Genomic DNA, 18,218 nt, shown 5'->3' on the forward strand with positions numbered 1-18,218 from the left:
TCTTTACTTGTTTCAGAGGCTAACCCAGAATTCCACATTGCACTTATTTGCCATATTTCCTTAGTATTCTTTAATCTGTGACAGTTCTTCATTCTTTCTTTGTTTCTCAGGAATTTGATTTTTTTATTTTATTTTATTTTTTTAATTAATTAATTTATTTTTTTTGTAGAGACAGAGTCTCATTGTACTGCCCTCGGGTAGAGTGCCATGACATCACATGGCTCACAGCAACCTCTAACTCTTGGGCTTACGCGATTCTCTTGCCTCAGCCTCCCAAGCAGCTGGGACTACAGGCGCCCGCCACAACACCCGGCTATTTTTTTGTTGCAGTTTGGCTGGGGCTGGGTTTGAACTTGAACCCACCACCCTCAGCATATGGGGCCGACGCCCTACTCACTGAGCCACAGGCACCGCCTCTGTATTTTTTTTACATATACATGTGTTTATTAGGTTTCAAGACTTAAAATTTAATAACAATAACAATGTTTAAGATAAGGACTAGAAACAAAGACCTTGTAAAGAATGAACGAACATAAATACATTCAGAAAAGAAATCAGAGAATTGCTGCATCAAAATATTAAGCAATAATAATGCAAAGAAAGTAACATTCACATTGTCAAATAAGAGCATGTCTATTATAGAATGCTTTGACTCTGAGATTCAGTATGGAGTCATCAGTTAACTTCTTATTATTTTTTTAAGTCTCAAAAAATAGACAGCTAATATTTATAAATAAAAGTAAAAGATAATTTAAAAAAACAGATCATGCCAAATCTTATAGACAATAGAAAAAGAAGAAATACTTCAAAATAATTCTACTTGATCTGGGTACACCTGATATTAAAATTGGAGAGAATATATTATTCTAAAGGGGAAATTACAAACATATTTCACTTATAAGTGAGGATGCAATATTCCAAACAATATATTAACAAGTTGAATTAAAAATTAATGTTTAAGTAATGTACTTTGGTCAAAATTAAATCCAATTTATGTGAGAATTAATCACTATTTTCTTTTCTTGTCTTTTTTTTTTTTTCTTTTCCTTTCCCTCACCCACTCCCTTCTCTGGTCTCTCCTTCTCCCATGCCCCACTGTGACATTGTCATTCATTGTCCTCGTATCAAAATCGAATACATAGGATTCATACTTCTCCATTCCCGTGATGCTTCACTAAGAATAATGTGTTTCACCTCCATCCAAGTTAGTACAAATGCTGCAAAATCTCCATTTTTTTAATGGTTGAATAATATCCACATGTAAAAGACTGAAACTGGACCCACACCTTTCTCCACTCACAAAAATTGATTAAAGATAGATGAAGGACTTAAATTTAAGGCATGAAACAATAAAAATCCTCAAAGAAAGAATAGGAAAAACACTGGAAGATATCCACCTGGGGAAAGACTTTATGAGGAAGACTGCCATGGCAATAGCAACAACAGCAATAATAAACAAATGGGATTTAATTAAACTGAAAAGCTTCTGTACAGCCAAGGAGACAACAGCCAAAGCAAATAGACAACCTACCCAATGGAAAGGATATTTACATATTTTGAATCAGACAAACGCTTAACAACCAGGATCTATACAGAACTTCAATTAATCCACAAGGAAAAAACCAACAATCCCATACATCAATGGGGAAGAGAGATGAATAGAATCTTCTCTAAAGATGACAGACAGATGGCCAGCAAACATATGAAAAAAATGCTCATCATTCCTAATTATTAGAGAAATGCAAATTAAAACCACTCTGAGATACCATCTAACCCCAGTGAGAATGGCCTATATCACAAAATCTCAAAACTACAGGTGCTGGTGCGGATGTGGAGAGAAAGGAACACTTTTACACTGCTGGTGGGACTGCAAACTAATATAACCTTTTTGGAAGGAAGTATGGAGAAACCTCTAAGAACTCAACCTAGACCTCCCATTTGATCCTGCAATCCCATTACTGGGCATCTATCCAGGAAAAAAAAACTTTTATTATAAAGACACTTGTACTAGGCTGTTTATCGCAGCCCAATTTATAATTGCTAAAATGTAGAAACAACGTAAATGTCCTTCAACCCAGTAATGGATTGGTAAGCTGTGGTATATGTATACCATAGAACGTTTTTTTCTTTTGCTATGAAAAGGCATTATTGTGATGACTGGCAAAATTTAACTAAGATCCATAGGTAAGATAGTAGATTAGATAAGAGAACTATCTCAATACCAATTCAATGATTTTTATTATATTTTGGTAGTAAGAAAATGGTTTCAATTTTAAGAAATGAGCACTGAAGTATTTAAAAGTAACAGCTTATTTTGTCTGCAATTATTCTGAAATGACAGAATGAATATGAAACCAAAATGTTAACATTTGGGGTAATGTGGATACAGTATGTCCCCATTCTTTGTACAATTTTGCTACTTTTCTGTAAGTCTGAAATTATTCAAAATTAAGTTTAGAAATTGATCCCATTAAAATGATGAGATGTTAAGATTTGATAAAGGCAAATGCTATACACACAGGTTTAGGTTATATTATTTTCTAAACTAGTATGTTTATATAAAATATTTCAAAATTTATTTTTGAAACATATGCAGAAGTACATAAAAATGAGACAGTAAGAAGACATCGTTGTATTATGATTTAAACCCTAAGAAAACACTAAATATCAGAAAAAGGACTTAGCAACCTCCAACAGCTTCCAGTGACTGATTCATAATGTGAAGAAAACCCCCTTACTGTTCTTAGCTTTACTTAATAGACTCACCTTCAGCTTCCATGCTGCCTCTCATCATCAAGTGTTTGTCCTGAGGTTCTAGAATACTAATCCAGCCTCCTTAATCTAATCCTGCCCTTTAGGATTCAGCTTCAATCATGTTCTTGAAAAGGTGTTTCTGACCCACAAATCTAGACTGGATAACCTTCCTATGTATTCCCTCATCACCCAGTATTTCTGACCTCATATCCTAGCAGTTATTATACTGTATAATATTCTTTATTTTCCTGTGTCCTCTTCTATCCTGCACACTTCCTGAGAGCAGGCCCTGTCTTCATCAGGTTCACTATTTTTATCTCCAGATTCAGTCAAGGAAACTGTGGAGCACTTGCACCCAATTAAGTGTCTGATGAGTCCACAATTTAAATATAGACTTTGAAGTTAGATGCTAAGCCATCAGTCACAAAAATTCAAAATATATAACCTTAGAAGAAAATGTAGGTAATGTTTGTTAACTGATCTTCTTGTCTCTGGATACACAATAAGAGGTGGAAGATGTTTGGAGCCAGACAGCAGCAGTATTGATTAATGATTTGACCTTTCAGAATACTTCCCTAGAAATTACTGTCAAGGTCCCGTTCATTTACACCATTCTTATTAATTCTGAAAAAAATATTCCTGCCTTGAAAGATCCACTTTCAGAGTGTCTTAGCCCTGTAAGATTCTTTAAAGCAAATTGAAAGTCAACAAAGGCAAACATAGCAAGAAATAACTCGAGTTCGACTAAGAGGGTGAAAAAATCAGGCCTCTGTGCGTCGCTGTTGAGCACCTAAGGAGCAAAAGGCTTTAAAACGTTGAGTACAACCTTAGGACTCTCACAACACAAAGCGCTGGGCATTTGGCCCTTAAGCTCAGGCGCAGCAAAGAAAGTCAGTCCAGCAGCCCTCTGGTCCTTTCCACAGGGACCTGGGTCCTGAGACTGCTGGTCACCTCGGACTCTGAGAAATACATATTGAAATCCCACTCTGGATGTTGGAAGCTGACTCGGAGAATACTCGGGACAGAAGGGAAATGGCGGCTCTGCAGAAGCCGCTGCAAAGCAGAACTCCGGTCCTGCAGTGCCTTGCTTCTTTCAGAGGCCCCGTGGGAGGCTGAAGCTGAACAGATTCACTATTCTATGCCAAAGGAGATAGGCGAAGGCTACTTCAGGAGCAACATCGCCAAGGACTTGGATTTGGAGCCCCTGGGACTGGAAGAGCAGGGAATTTGCATTGTCTCCAGAAATGGGATGTAGCTCTTTGCTCTAAATCCGCAAAGCGGCAGCTTGATTACTGCAGACAGGATGGCTGGAGAGAGCTCTGAGCTCAGAGCGCGCGGTGTCAGTTGAATTTTAATATACTACTGAAAGATAAATTGACTATTTATTCGATAGAGGTGGAAATTAACAGATATCAACGATAATGACCTTCGCTTTGGAGCAGAGGCACTGGAGCTAAAAATCAGAGAGACAACTATGCCAGGATTCTGGGTTCCTCTTAGAGAGGGCGCTTGACGTGGACATAGGAGAGAACACCCTTCAGAAGTACGACGAGCTCAACCATAATGATCACTTTTCCTGGATGCGCGAAGCAGCCTTGATAGGAACAAATACCCGGAGCTGGTGCTAGAACGCGCTCTGCACCGCGAGGAAAAACCCGTTTACCACCTCCTTCTCATGGCTTTAGATGGGGCAGCCCGGTTCCACCTGGGTACTGGCCGCATCCGCGTGAAGGTCCTGGATGTGAAAGTTTTTCACAGCCAGAGTACCGTGTAAGTGTTCGAGGGAATACCCATGGTATGGTACCCCAATACTCGTGGTGACCTCCAATATACAGATAAGGGATGCAACGATCAAGTGGCATACTTTCCAGAGAAAAACTCGTGGAGAAACTTAAAAGTTACCTGAGTGTAAGTCGACGTTTGGAGATACAGCAGTCATAAAATATCTAGATTATGAGGACGCTGAATTCCATAAAATTGATACTGAAGCTCACTATGGTCCTGGCCTTCCGACCAGAAGAAAGTTTTTGTCACAATTGTGGACATGAATGACAATGCTTCATTATTGTACATGACATCTGCTACTAGTTAAGTTCTTGAAGACTCTCCTTCAGGATTGCATTTTTCAACATACATGATACACTTGTTCACTCCTAGAGAATCTTCCTTTCAAGTTAGAAGGGTCGATTACCACCGACTAGTTACAATCGGAACCCTTGACAGGGAACTGTTTTCCATTTACAACGTCGTTCTTTGAATGGAGCCCGTCTCTATCCAAGGCTGCTCACGTTTTGCTGCAGGGGGCAGACATCAACCACCACCTGCCCACCTTCCCCTACAATTCCTATTCCGCCTACATTCCAAAAAAGACCCCAGAGGAGTTTCCATCTTCTCGGTTATGGGCTGTGACCCCAACAGCAACAACAACCTTCTTGTTACTTACGCTTTGGCCGCGGACACCCTTTAGGGGCGCCTCTATCCTCTTACAGCTCCACCGACTTCCCCACTGGGTCCTTTACACTGCGTTCCTTTGATTATGAGCAATTCTAAGAACTGCAACTGTGGGTGATAGCACTGGACAGCAAGAACTGTTCCCCCTCCTCCTCTGTAAGTCAGCGGCAATGTGTCGTTAAACCTGTTCCTCCTGAATCCGAATGGCAATGTGCCAGACATCCTGTACTCGCCCTCTCCACTGACGCTTCCACTGGCGTGGGTTTGTCACCCACTCCACAGAACACCTGTTCTGCAATAGTGGCGGTGGACAGAGACTCGGGCCAGAATGCCTGGCTGTCCTATCGCTTGCTAAAGGGCAGCGTGGCTGGGCAGTTTGCTGTGGGGCTGCACACAGGCAGGTAAGCACGGTGCGAGCCCTGCTAGACAAAGAAGTGCTCAAGTGAACCTCGGGGTGACCATCTAAGACCACACTGCCAGCTCACTCTCTCCGCTGTTGTCACGCTGGCAATGGGTGTGGCCGACAGCACACCGGAAGTCCTAGCCGACCTGGATAGCATCAGGACCGTCACAGACTCAGACTATTTGGACCTCACGCTGTACTTGGTAATGGCAGTAGTCACAATCTCAGGCGTCTTCCTGGGTTTTGTAATCGTGCTGCTGGTGCTTAGGCACGTATCACGCTTGCTGCAGGCTGCGGGGCGTGGTTCGGTGGGAGTGCCAACCCTCACTTTGTGGAAGTCTCCCTCCTAGCTGACTCGGGGAAGAGTCATCTGATCTTCACCCAGACCAACTAGGCAAACATGTTCGTCAGCCAGGAGCTCTGTGAGAAAAAGGATTTCCTATCAGCACGAAATGAGGGAAGAAAAAATAAACATTTTCTCAGGTAAACTACCTTATCACAATATAGTTACTAGCTATTTTACTAAAGCCTACTTATTTGTCTCCACTGTTTATGGTATCTATTTTATTCTCTGTATTTCTGTGAGAATATAGTCAAGATTTAGAAAATGAATCCTTGTGAGTTATTTCTAGGTAGTACTAAATGTTCATAGGCTGTAAGAGAGAGGAGGGGCTAGGATCATTGTGTAATGAGTGCAAATCAGAAATAATATTGAAGGCGATATTTAAATTATCAAAAGAACACTGCCAGGGATATCTCATTTCTCATCCTTTCTTCTACACCTCTCCACCCTTAGGCAATCCGCCTGGACATCTCATCTGCCTGGACCAACAATTTTTTCTGTCATAAAAATATGAAGATTTGAGTTTATATTTACTCAAGTCTCTTCCTCCTTTAAAATGTCAAAGTTTTGTTTTATATTTGAATCTGTATGTGAATAGTGAAATGGCTTGGTTAGTTCTTTCTCACTGAAGCTTAATGTTTTTCCTTCAGTTTGGCAATAAAGTTCTTCATTTTCCTTAATTTGCATGTCCTTCCCTATTAAAAAGATGGAAATTTAAAAATATACATTCTTCAATGTTTCAGGAAGGTGTGTCATAGTATCTCTGTTTAGTTAAAAATCCTGTTAGCCTCTATAGTAGCTATGTGCTCTCTGTAGATGTGACTGACTTATCATTCACTGTTTAATAAATTGTTAGAGTAATCATAAACAGGGTTCTCTTCACTGTTGTTTTTATTTTTTGCATATCTGGAAACCATAATGCTTTTACCTTAAAGAAGAATATATATCCTCAATATAGCTTTGCTTAAAGAAAAGATACAGGGGCTCGGCGCCTGTGGCTCAAGCAGCTAAGGCGCCAGCCACATACACCTGAGCTGGCGGGTTCGAATCCAGCCTGGGCCCGCCAAACAACAATGATGGCTGCAACCAAAAAATAGCCAAACGTTGTGGTGGGTGCCTGTAGTCCCAGCTACTTGGGACGCTGAGGCAGGAGAATCACTTGAGCCCAGGAGTTGGAGGTTGCTCTGAGCTATGATGCCATGGCACTCTACCCAGGGCGACAGCTTGAGGCTCTGTCTCAAAAAAACAAAAAGAAAGAAAGAAAAGATACAGTGATTCAGAGACCATATCATACAATTGCCCCTAAAGATTCTCTTTATATATCTTTTTTCTCAAACTTTTTTAATTTGCAATTTATTTATTTATTGTCATTATTGTTGTAGTTGGCCCAGGCCAGGTTCGAACCCACCACCCTTGGTGTATGTGGCCGGTACCCTTCTCAAAGTATTGTAGTTTTTTCTTTTTCTTTCCTTTTTTTTTTTTTTTTTTTTTTTTGAGACAGAGCCTCAAGCTGTCTCCCTGGGTGGAGTGCCATGGCATCACAGCTCACAGCAATCTCTTGCCTCAGCTTCCTAAGGAGCTGAGACTACAGGCACCCGCCACAATGCCTGGCTATTTTTTGGTTGTAGTTGTCATTGTTGTTTGTCAGGCTGGGCTGGATTTGAACCCGCCAGCTCTGGTGTATGTGGCTGACGCCTTAGCTGCTTGAACTACAGGTGCTGAGCCCCTTCTCAAAGTATTATGCTCATAGCAGCTGTTAAAAACATTCCCAATCCCACCTCGGCGCCTGTGGCTCAAGCGGCTGAGGCACCAGTCACGTACACTTGAGCTGGCGGGTTCGAATCCAGCCCAGGCTGCCAAACAACAATGACGGCTACAACCAAAAAAAAATAGCTGGGTGTTGCTGCAGGTGCCTGTAATCCCAGCTACCTGGGAGGCAGAGGCAGGAGAATCGCTTGAGCCCAGGAGTTGGAGATTGCTGTGAGCTGTGATGCCATGGCACTCTATCCAGGGTGACAGCTTGAGGCTCTGTCTCAAAAAAAAAAAAAAAAAATTCCCAATCCCTCATTCAACCCCGGTTCCTCTCAGAACCACAATTTTCCATTCTCATTCCTCTTGTCATGTGTCTTTTCGTATATTGATTGCATATTTATTAACAGAAAACAATTAACACACTAATATTATTTGTAAATGGGATCATTTTGATTTTGATTTGGAAGTAATTGAATACTAAGTGGGCCTTATGTTTAATGATATCACATCTCTCAGGGTGCTACAAGTCTTTATTATATTTAAAGGCATCTGGCAGTGCCTGCAGCTCAGTGCCATATACACTGAGGCTGGTGGGTTCAAACCCAGCCTTGGCCAGGTAAACAACAATGACAACTGCAACAAAAAATAGCCAGATGTTGTGGAGGATGCCTCTAGTCCCAGCTAGATTAGACTCTGTCTCAAAAAAAATAAAAATAAAGGGAACATTTTCTGCTAAGGGAAAATTATCTGAGACAATGTATTTTATAGTGTCCTTGGTGGTCCAGTGGTTAGAAATTTTTAAAAATAAAATATATGTCTGGCTTGGAGTCCATAGCACAGTGGTTACAGCGCCAGCCATATACACCGAGGCTGGTGGGTTCAGACCTGGCCCAGGCCAGCTAAAGAACAATGACAACTGCACCAAAAAAAAAAAAAAATAGCCAGGAGTTGTGGTGGGCACCTGTAGTCCCAGCTACTTGGGAGGCTGAGGCAAAAGAATTGCTTAAGCCCAAGAGTTTGAGGTTGCTGTGAGCTGTGACGCCACAGCTGAGGGCAACTCTACTGAGGGCAACATAGTGAGACTCTGTCCCAAAAAAGTTAATTAATTAAATTAGATATATGTATATATCATTGTGTTTATTACTGTCGCATAATTCTCTATGGAGTAAAATTGGAACTCACCTTCGGAACAATAAGTCATAATATCTTTACTTTTAAGTAAATAATAAAGTATAAACAGAGGACAAAGATAGAGTTCCTTTTAGTGTATGTAGTAACTCTACAAGAATAAATGTCTTATACATAGAAATGTAATGCATCATAATCAAAATGACACATATATTGTATTTCTATTTCTGTCCTTGGAAACATTCAGGGAAAGGGATTCTGGATCATAAAGCCAAAGTTTGTCTCTACTAGTTTCAGCTGTGGTTTTTAAAAAATATCTTCACACTGTAGATTTAGACAGAATGAACTTTAGTATCCTGAAGGTCTGTGATTTTCCTCTCACAATTAGACATTGCCATGCTGTTCCCTGTCATATCTTTTGCCTGATACACTTCTCTCATGTTTCCTGGAAAGCCTTTGCTAGCTTTCAAGGCCAAATTCCTCTCAGATTTTCTCATTATGGTAGTTACATCAATGCACTGTAATTCCCTGCTTGCTTTTGTGTCCTTATAAACTCTGCAAAGGAGTGGTTATGTCTTATATTGTTCACCTTAAATCCTCAAACAACACATTGTCTGAATCCAATCATATGTTATTTAATGAATATTAAATAACAATATTGAAACTAAAGATGTCAGGCCATCAAGAACAAATTTCAAAAATATAACCTATAAATATGGCTGATGTTCTGTGTATTTCTTTCTCTCTTTTTTTCCTTTTTCTTGTCTCAGCTCTTGAAGAGCTGGATGTATAGAGAGGGAAAGGTGGCAGTGAAGGGGTACACACTAACAAATAACTGATACATGTAGAAAAGTACAATGACAAATACATGTTCAAGGTTCAGCGGTGAAGTAGGAAGCGGTGGTGATCCTGGCTTTTTATAGTTCACTGTGCGCCTCAGGATCAGTCCTTTGTAACTGTGTGTTTATTAAGCTAAATGTCAAAATGTAACTGTGAACAGTAACTCCACCATGTTTGAAACAATATTGGTTAGCTTTAAGCATTAAGATTACTGTATGTATTCCCAAAGAAATAACTTGAAGTGATAATCGTTAATATTAATAGGTTAATATTAATTCAATTATCATGGAATCCACACCAGTCCCGTAATTACCCCTGACAAAAAAGATTTCAGGTGCTGAGAAATTTAGAGGGTGCACTAAACGGTTAGGCCTCTGAGCGTCGCTGTTGACCACTCAAGAAGGAAAACGCAATTGGAGAGCTAGTCCACCATTTCCTTGCTCCTAAAACATAAAGAACAAGCAAATCAGACTCAGAAGATCCGGGGCAGCTCCTAAGCTCACTTCATAAACCAACCAGCTCTATGACCTATGAATTAGGCCCATGAAAGACTAAACTTCTTGAGAAAGCAAGATTGGAACTCGTCGTGGGAAATCGGAATAGAATTCAGAGAAAATAATTCACCAAAAAGGAAATGACTAACCGCCTGAGATTCCTAAACCGCGGAGGACTGGCCCTGCTGTGCGCGCTCCTGGAGACGCTGTGCAAGACAGGATCTGGGCAGATCCGCTACTCGGTGCCGGAGGAGCTGGACAAAGGCTCCTTCGTGGGTAACGTCACCAAGGACCTGGGGCTGGAGCCCCGTGACCTGGGGGAGCGCGGAGTCCGCATAGTCTCCAGAGGTAGGACGCAGCTTTTCTCTCTGAACCTGCAAAGCGGGAGCTTGGTCACTGCGGACAGGATAGACCGGGAGGAGCTCTGCGCTGAGAGGGCGCGATGTCTGGTAAAATTTAACATCCTGGTTGAGGATAAATTAAAAATTTTTGAAGTAGAAATCGAAATTAAAGATATTAATGATAATGCTCCTAATTTTCCAACAAAAGAATTGGAAATACAAATCAGCGAACTAACAGTTCCGGGAACTCGATTTCCACTCAAAACTGCATTTGATCCAGATGTGGGCACAAACTCCCTACAGAGCTACAAGCTCAGCCACAATGACTACTTCTCTCTGGCTATGAACAGCGACAGAGCCAATTACCCAGAGCTGGTCCTGGAAAGATACCTAGATCGTGAAAAAAAGGAAGTTCACCAGCTTGTCCTCGTTGCCTCTGATGGTGGTGACCCCATTCACTCTGGCAACTTACGCATCCAAGTGATAGTTCTGGATGCAAATGACAATCCGCCAGTGTTTACTCAGCCTGAGTACCATGTAAGTGTTTGGGAAAACACACCGGTGGGCACCCGGCTGCTAACTGTGAATGCCACCGACCTGGACAAGGGATTCAACGCTCAGGTGTCCTATATTCTAGATAAAATGCCTGGGAAAATTGCTCAGATTTTCTACCTGGACTCTGTGACTGGAGACATATCAATATTAAAAAACCTAGATTATGAAGATGCTATGTTCTATGAAATTAAAATTGAAGCACACGACGGACCAGGTCTTTTTTCAAGAGCCAAAATTCTAGTTACAGTTCAGGATGTGAATGACAATGCCCCAGAAGTTACGATCACTTCTGTCACAGGTTCAGTCCCAGAAGAGGCTGCCGCTGGAAGAGAAATTGCTCTTATCAACGTTCATGACCGAGATTCTGGGCAGAACGGGCAGATTACAATTTTTGTCCTAGGAAATCTGCCATTTAATTTAGAAAAATCAATAGATCAGTATTACCGCTTAGTGACAGCTGGATCCCTGGACCGTGAACAAGTTTCAGAATATAACATCAGTCTGAGAGCCACAGATGATGGAAGCCCGCCTCTATCCACAGAAATTTACATTCCCCTACATGTGACAGACATCAATGACAACCCACCTGTCTTCCCTCACTCCTTCTATTTCGCCTACATTCCGGAAAACAACCCCAGAGGAGCCTCCATCTTCTCTGTGACCGCCCAGGACCCAGACAGCTACAACAATGCCCGTATCACTTACGCATTGATTGAAGACACCCTCCAGGGGGCGCCTCTATCCTCTTATGTTTCCATCAACTCCAACACTGGAGTCCTGTACGCGCTGCGCTCCTTCGACTACGAGCAGTTTAGAGACCTGAAGCTGCTGGTGACAGCCAGCGACGGCGGAAACCCACCGCTAAGCGGCAACGTGTCGCTGAGTCTGTTCGTGCTGGACCAGAATGATAACATGCCCGAGATCTTGTACCCCGCCCTCCCCACAGACGGTTCCACTGGCGTGGAGTTGGCACCCCGCTCTGCAGAGCCTGGCTACCTGGTGACCAAGGTGGTGGCAGTGGACAGAGATTCGGGCCAGAATGCCTGGCTGTCTTACCGCCTGCTGAAGGCCAGCGAGCCAGGGCTCTTCTCGGTGGGGCTGCACACAGGGGAGGTGCGGACAGCAAGGGCCCTGCTGGACAGAGATGCCCTGAAGCAGACCCTCGTGGTGGCTGTCCAGGACTACGGCCAGCCTCCTCTCTCATCCACAGTCACACTCACGGTGGCAGTGGCCGACAACATCCCCGACGTCCTGGCTGACCTGGGCAGCATCAAGACCCCTGTAGACCCCAATGATTCGGGCCTCACGCTGTACTTGGTAGTGGCAGTGGCCACCATCTCCTGCATCTTCCTCGCCTTTGTCATCGTGCTCCTAGCACTCAGGCTGCGGGGGTGGCACAAATCACGTCTGCTCCAGGATTCCGGTGGTGTGATGGCTGGAGTGCCAGCCTCAACTTTTGTGGGTGTGGATGGGGTCCGGGCTTTTCTGCAGACCTATTCCCACGAGGTCTCCCTTACCACAGACTCGCGGAAGAGTCACCTGATCTTCCCCCAGCCCAACTATGCAGATACGCTCATCAGCCAGGAAAGCTGTGAGAAAAGTGAGCCTCTCCTGGTATCTCAAGATGTACTTGAAATGAAAGGAGACCCCAACCTACTTCAGGTGAGTTTATTTCTTTCTTTGAATATTATAGAAACTAATTATGCCAATGTGGTTGTTATATAGCTTTTACATACATGCACTTGAGAAATAAAACTATGAGTTAGTCGTTAGTCCTGTTGTTTAAATATTTCTTTTTCTTTCCTTTGGGCCCGTGATATGACTGCCCTTCATGGCCTGGTTATGGCTGAGTGAGCCCGAGCAACTAGTTTTGGCCAATAGCACATAGTGTGGAAGTAAGGTGTTTCAATTCCTGGAGGAACCTCAAATTGCCACTAGGAGAATTTCTAGATCTCTTAAGTGACTATTTGACATTGTGACTGCTTTCTTCTCCCTGAAACCTTGAGTATCTATGTTGAAAGAAGAGCCCTCTGATTGACCCAACATCATTGGTCTTTATATTTGTGATAAATAGACCTTTTTCATTTTAAATACTTGTTTTATTTTTGTTTTTGTTTTTTGTTTTTTGAGACAAAGTCTCACTTTGTTTCCCTCGGTAGAGTGCCATGGCAATGGAATAGGAGTCTTGATCATGTTCTACCACTTTCTTGGGCCAGAAGTGATTGACTTATTCCAAAATTTATGAAAATATTTTCACTCATGAAGTCACAGAAGAATGTCATCCAACATTAGATCAAAATATACTTGATTAGGGACAGATCTTTCCTTCCATATATTCAGAAGAGGCATGTTTAAATATGTGAGACAACAGGGACAGAGTGCAATAACTGTAAGCAGTAAAAGGTGGGTTCTGAGTGCAGATATACCACAGAAGCAAAAATCACATAACCTTTGACATACTTTTTAAGAAAAAAATCTATATAGTATTAGTGTCACTTTCCATGTAAAGAAAAAAACATATTAAATGGTTAGTGCCAGGGGAAATTTAGATGCTTAAAGAGAATTTTTTAAGACTCCCATAGGAAACATAACATGCATATTTATCCATGGAAACACTGAGAGTAGAAAAGTAGTGCCATTTTCAGCCACTAGCAAGGATAAAGAAAGGTCTCAGACATGCCCCATTTTCATTAAAGGGTTTTTTCCCCCTGAATGATGGGCAAGAATTCATTACAAGAGAAAGGGAGGGGAAGTTTATAATTTTAAAAGCATAAAGACAGTAAGCAGTGAAAAGGGAAAAGCTGTCTTCAGAAAATGGATAATGGTCTTTTTTGACTGGTGTATGATTACAAGTGAGCACTATAAAATAGTAGATTAAATTGTTGAGTTGGCATCTAATTTGGTAGTGCATTTGAAATAATGAGGGTTGTTTGAGTTACCCAAGATCTGTTCAAAGAGTACAGGATAAATTCTAGAATGTAGTGTCTCCAAGATTTACCAGTGATCAAGTCAAACTCATTTTAGTCATTAATGATATGAATTGGCTACAGCTGAAAATTGGCATTATAGTGTATTCCATATATGTTCATACAGAAAGGAGGCATGGGTTTCATAAAAAATAAACATGGCTCACACAGAGCTTGATAAAAGTATGTATGTGTGCCAAGATACTAAATTGCTCACTTTAATAAAATATCATAGTCTGCTGGGAAGATTATCTAAGTTTATAAAGACGAGCAATATATTAAAATAATTGTAAGACTTCAACTCTCTTTTGTAAAGACTGTATCATAGAAAAGTATTGCTGAATTGATAAGTACATATGAAGAGATTTAAAATACTAAATAAGGGAAGTTATTCCAATTAATTTAAAGAAAGATAAGGATCACATTCCACAAAAAAAAGTGAGTTAAAAATCTATTTGCTTATACGGACACAGTACTCATGCCAGAGCTTTTAAATATGGTGAAACCATTGCAGATATTTATTGCCCCTCAAACGGGGGGAGAGGAGGGGGGAATTTTTAAATGATAAAAGAAGAATTTAAATGATAAAAATACTTATAAGATGATGACAAACCAGAAATTATCAAATTTAAAGGGAACTGTGACTATTTGGTTCTTTCTAGAAAATTAAGAGACAGGGTACATAGATTCAAGAGATTGCATGCACTTTGAGCATAGTTGGGCAATATGCAGTATATCAAGACAACCTCTGGGCGCCGCTGTTGACCAAAGGGAAGAGAGGAGTTCTTAATTCTGCGGGAGTATCAGAGTGATTTCCTGCTTTGTCCAGCACGTATCAGGGAGCAGAAGCTGCTCCTGTGCACCCTCAAGCGCTTAACAAACAAGTCCTACCTTCAAATCACGAAAGTCCAAAGTGCTTTTGTTGATTTTTAAAAAACACTTCAGAGAAACCTTGAAAAGAAGATTCATGGAGAGTTCATGAAATGCAGAGGGAGTGCCAGAGAGGCTAAAACGATGAAAAGTCAGGTACTGTTTCCCTTTCTGGTGTCTTTGTTCTGCGGAGCAATCTCCCAGCAGCTCCGTTATGTTATTCCAGAGGAGCTGGCTAAGGGCTCTCGGGTGGGGAACCTCGCCAAGGATCTGGGGCTTAGCGTCCAGGAGTTGCCAGCTCGAAAACTGAGGGTTAGTGCAGAGGGTTATTTCAACGTTAGTGCTGAGAGCGGAGATTTGATAGTGAGCGGTAGGATAGATAGAGAGAAGATTTGCGGGAGGAAACCTGAGTGTGTACTGGATTTCGAAACGGTTGCTGAAAACCCAATGAATGTTTTCCATGTGACCGTTGCAATCCAAGATATTAACGACAATGCACCAGGTTTTGCTACAAAAGGCATTGATTTAGAAATTTGTGAATCAGCCTTACCGGGTGTAAAATTCCCTCTGGATTCTGCACAAGATGCAGACGTAGAAAGTAATTCAGTAAAGACATACACCATCAACTCCAATCAATACTTCTCTCTGTCAACAAAGGCAAGTCCTGATGGAATTAAATACCCAGAATTACTGCTAGAAAATCCGCTAGACAGGGAATATCAGAGTTACCATCTGTTAATCCTGACCGCCACCGACGGCGGAGCCCCGCCTCTGAGCGGCACCACCCAGATTAGTATCTACGTCACTGACGCCAATGATAATGCTCCGCTGTTCAGCCAGGACGTATACAGAGTTAGCCTCCAAGAAAACGTGCCCTGGGGAACCTTCGTGCTGCGGGTAAGGGCCACTGACAAGGACGAGGGCATTAATGCAGTGATCACCTATGCCTTCTTTAAATCCCCAGCAAGTACCAGCCTCCTCTTCAATCTCAATTCAAATACCGGGGATATCACAACCAATGGTACATTGGACTTTGAAGAGACAAGTCAGCATGTGTTGGGTGTAGAAGCCAAGGACGGAGGGGTGCACACGGCTCATTGTAATGTTCAGATTGAAATTGTTGATGAGAATGACAATGCCCCAGAGGTGATATTCATGTCGCTTTCTAACCAGATTCCAGAGGACTCAGACCTGGGAACTGTAATAGCTCTCATAAAAGTGCGAGACCAGGATTCTGGGCACAATGGTCTGGTGACGTGCTATATTCAGGAAGAAGTCCCTTTCAAATTAGAATCCACTTCCAAGAATTACTATAAGCTGGTGATTGACAAGGCCCTAAACCGGGAGCAAACCCAACACTACAACCTCACCATCATAGCCACCGACCAAGGAAAGCCATCCCTTTCCTCCAGAACCAGCGTCACGCTGCATATCTCCGACGTCAATGACAACGCTCCGGTTTTCCACCAGGCCTCTTACCTTGTCCATGTATCTGAAAACAACCCACTAGGAGCCTCAATTGCGCAAGTCAGTGCCTCTGATCCGGATTTGGGACCCAATGGCAGCATCTCCTATTCTATCGTGGCCAGCGACTTGGAGCCACAGGACCTATTGTCTTACGTGTCCGTGAACACTCAGAGCGGGGTGGTGTTCGCCCAGCGCGCCTTTGATCACGAGCAGCTGCGAGCTTTCGAGCTGACGCTGCAGGCCTGCGACCAGGGCTCGCCCACACTCAGCGCCAACGTGACCCTGCGCGTGTTGGTGGACGACCGCAACGACAACGCGCCGCGGGTGCTGTACCCTGCGCTGGAACCCGACGGCTCGGCGCTCTTCGACATGGTGCCGCGCGCCGCGGAGCCCGGCTACCTGGTCACCAAGGTGGTGGCGGTGGACGCAGACTCTGGACACAATGCCTGGCTGTCCTATCACGTGCTGCAGGCCAGCGAGCCTGGGCTCTTCAGCCTCGGGCTGCGCACTGGCGAGGTGCGCACCGCGCGTGCCTTGGGCGACAGGGATGCGGCCCGACAGCGCCTGCTGGTCGCGGTGCGAGACGGTGGAAAGCCGCCTCTCTCGGCCACTGCCACGCTGCATCTGGTCTTCGCCGATAGTCTGCAAGAGGTACTGCCAGAGCTCAGTGACAGCCCTACGCCCCCTGACCCCCAGGCTGAGCTGCAGTTTTATCTGGTGGTGGCCTTGGCCTTAATCTCCGTGCTCTTCCTCCTGGCGGTGATTCTGGCCATTGCTCTGCGCCTGCGACGCTCCTCCAGCCCAGCTGCGTGGGGCTGTTTTCAGCCTGGGCTCGGCTCCAAGTCTGGACCTGGCGTTCTCCCCAATTACAGTGAGGGAACATTGCCCTATGCCTACAATCTGTGCCTTGCCTCACAATCAGCGAAGACAGAGTTTAATTTTCTCAATGTGACTGCAGAAATGGCTCCTGCTCAGGATCTCCTGAGTGATGATTCTTCTACTGTTGTATGTGCCAGTGAGGAAGACCCCAAAATCGCTTATGACGCTTCCTTTTCCTCTCACGTGAGTTTCTACAGACCTATTTAAATTTTATATATTGTATTTGCTTCTCAATCGTGCATAATTAAATTTGATCATCTTTTTTTTTTTCTAATTATGGTATCCAGTGGGGGAGAAGTGTATTGGATGAGTGGAGATTGGTTTTTTGATTGCTCAACAATCTTGGTAATTACCAGGCTATTGATTTTCAATATTTACTGTTGGCATTTCCATATGGTTGCCAACTCTTGCTTAAGAGACCTGTCTCCTGGATGTCACTACCTTTGTCTATAATAATGCCCCTTTTTAGTTGATGTGTGATACTAATTTTTTAAGTTATGCTAAGCTTAGTTCTTTATAAATGTATTGACAGTTCTGCTCAAGTTAAAGTTCATGTGTATCTTCACCAATTATGTTCTAGTTGTTCAACTTTTTGCAACAATGTGCATATTTAACACAGCCTTCCAATAATTAAGACTCTTTCTTTGTCTTATCACAAGTAGCAAGTATTGTCAAATTTTACATTTGCATCACTGACTTTGGGTAAATATTATTCCCACTTCATCATTTCTCTCAAGGATGTTTCATACTTTTCTTAATCAATTCTTAATCCTTTATGATCTTTCTGCTGTGTCACTATTACCAAAAGGGATGTAATCAACACTTTTGTTTATGAAACATTTTCCATGTTACTGTTTCTTTTCTTTCTTTCTTTTTTTTTTTTTGGCCATAGTCTCACTTTGTCATCCTTGGTAGAGTGTCGTGGCATCACACCTCACAGCAATCTCAAACTCCTGGGTTTAAGCGATTCTCTTG

General features: G+C 42.6%; 1 protein-coding gene across 3 annotated transcripts in view; it reads left to right on the plus strand.

Moving 5' to 3' along the window:
- The window catches only part of LOC128568860 (protocadherin gamma-C4), a 187,890-nt gene that overhangs the window by 12,992 nt on the left and 156,680 nt on the right, over positions 1 to 18,218 (plus strand). Inside the window, exon 1 of one of the 3 annotated variants that reach the window (XM_053566806.1) lies at positions 10,100 to 12,723. The exons of 1 other annotated variant lie outside the window; for it this stretch is intronic. In XM_053566806.1, the coding sequence (XP_053422781.1) occupies positions 10,306 to 12,723 (2,418 nt within the window). In that variant the 5' untranslated portion in view covers positions 10,100 to 10,305. Of the gene's footprint in view, positions 1 to 10,099; positions 12,724 to 14,840; positions 17,427 to 18,218 lie in introns of those variants that run through there. One more of the 3 variants, XM_053566810.1, reaches the window with a different exon arrangement.

This window comes from Nycticebus coucang, chromosome 17 (assembly GCF_027406575.1).
Source record: "Nycticebus coucang isolate mNycCou1 chromosome 17, mNycCou1.pri, whole genome shotgun sequence".
Classification (NCBI taxonomy): domain Eukaryota; kingdom Metazoa; phylum Chordata; class Mammalia; order Primates; family Lorisidae; genus Nycticebus; species Nycticebus coucang.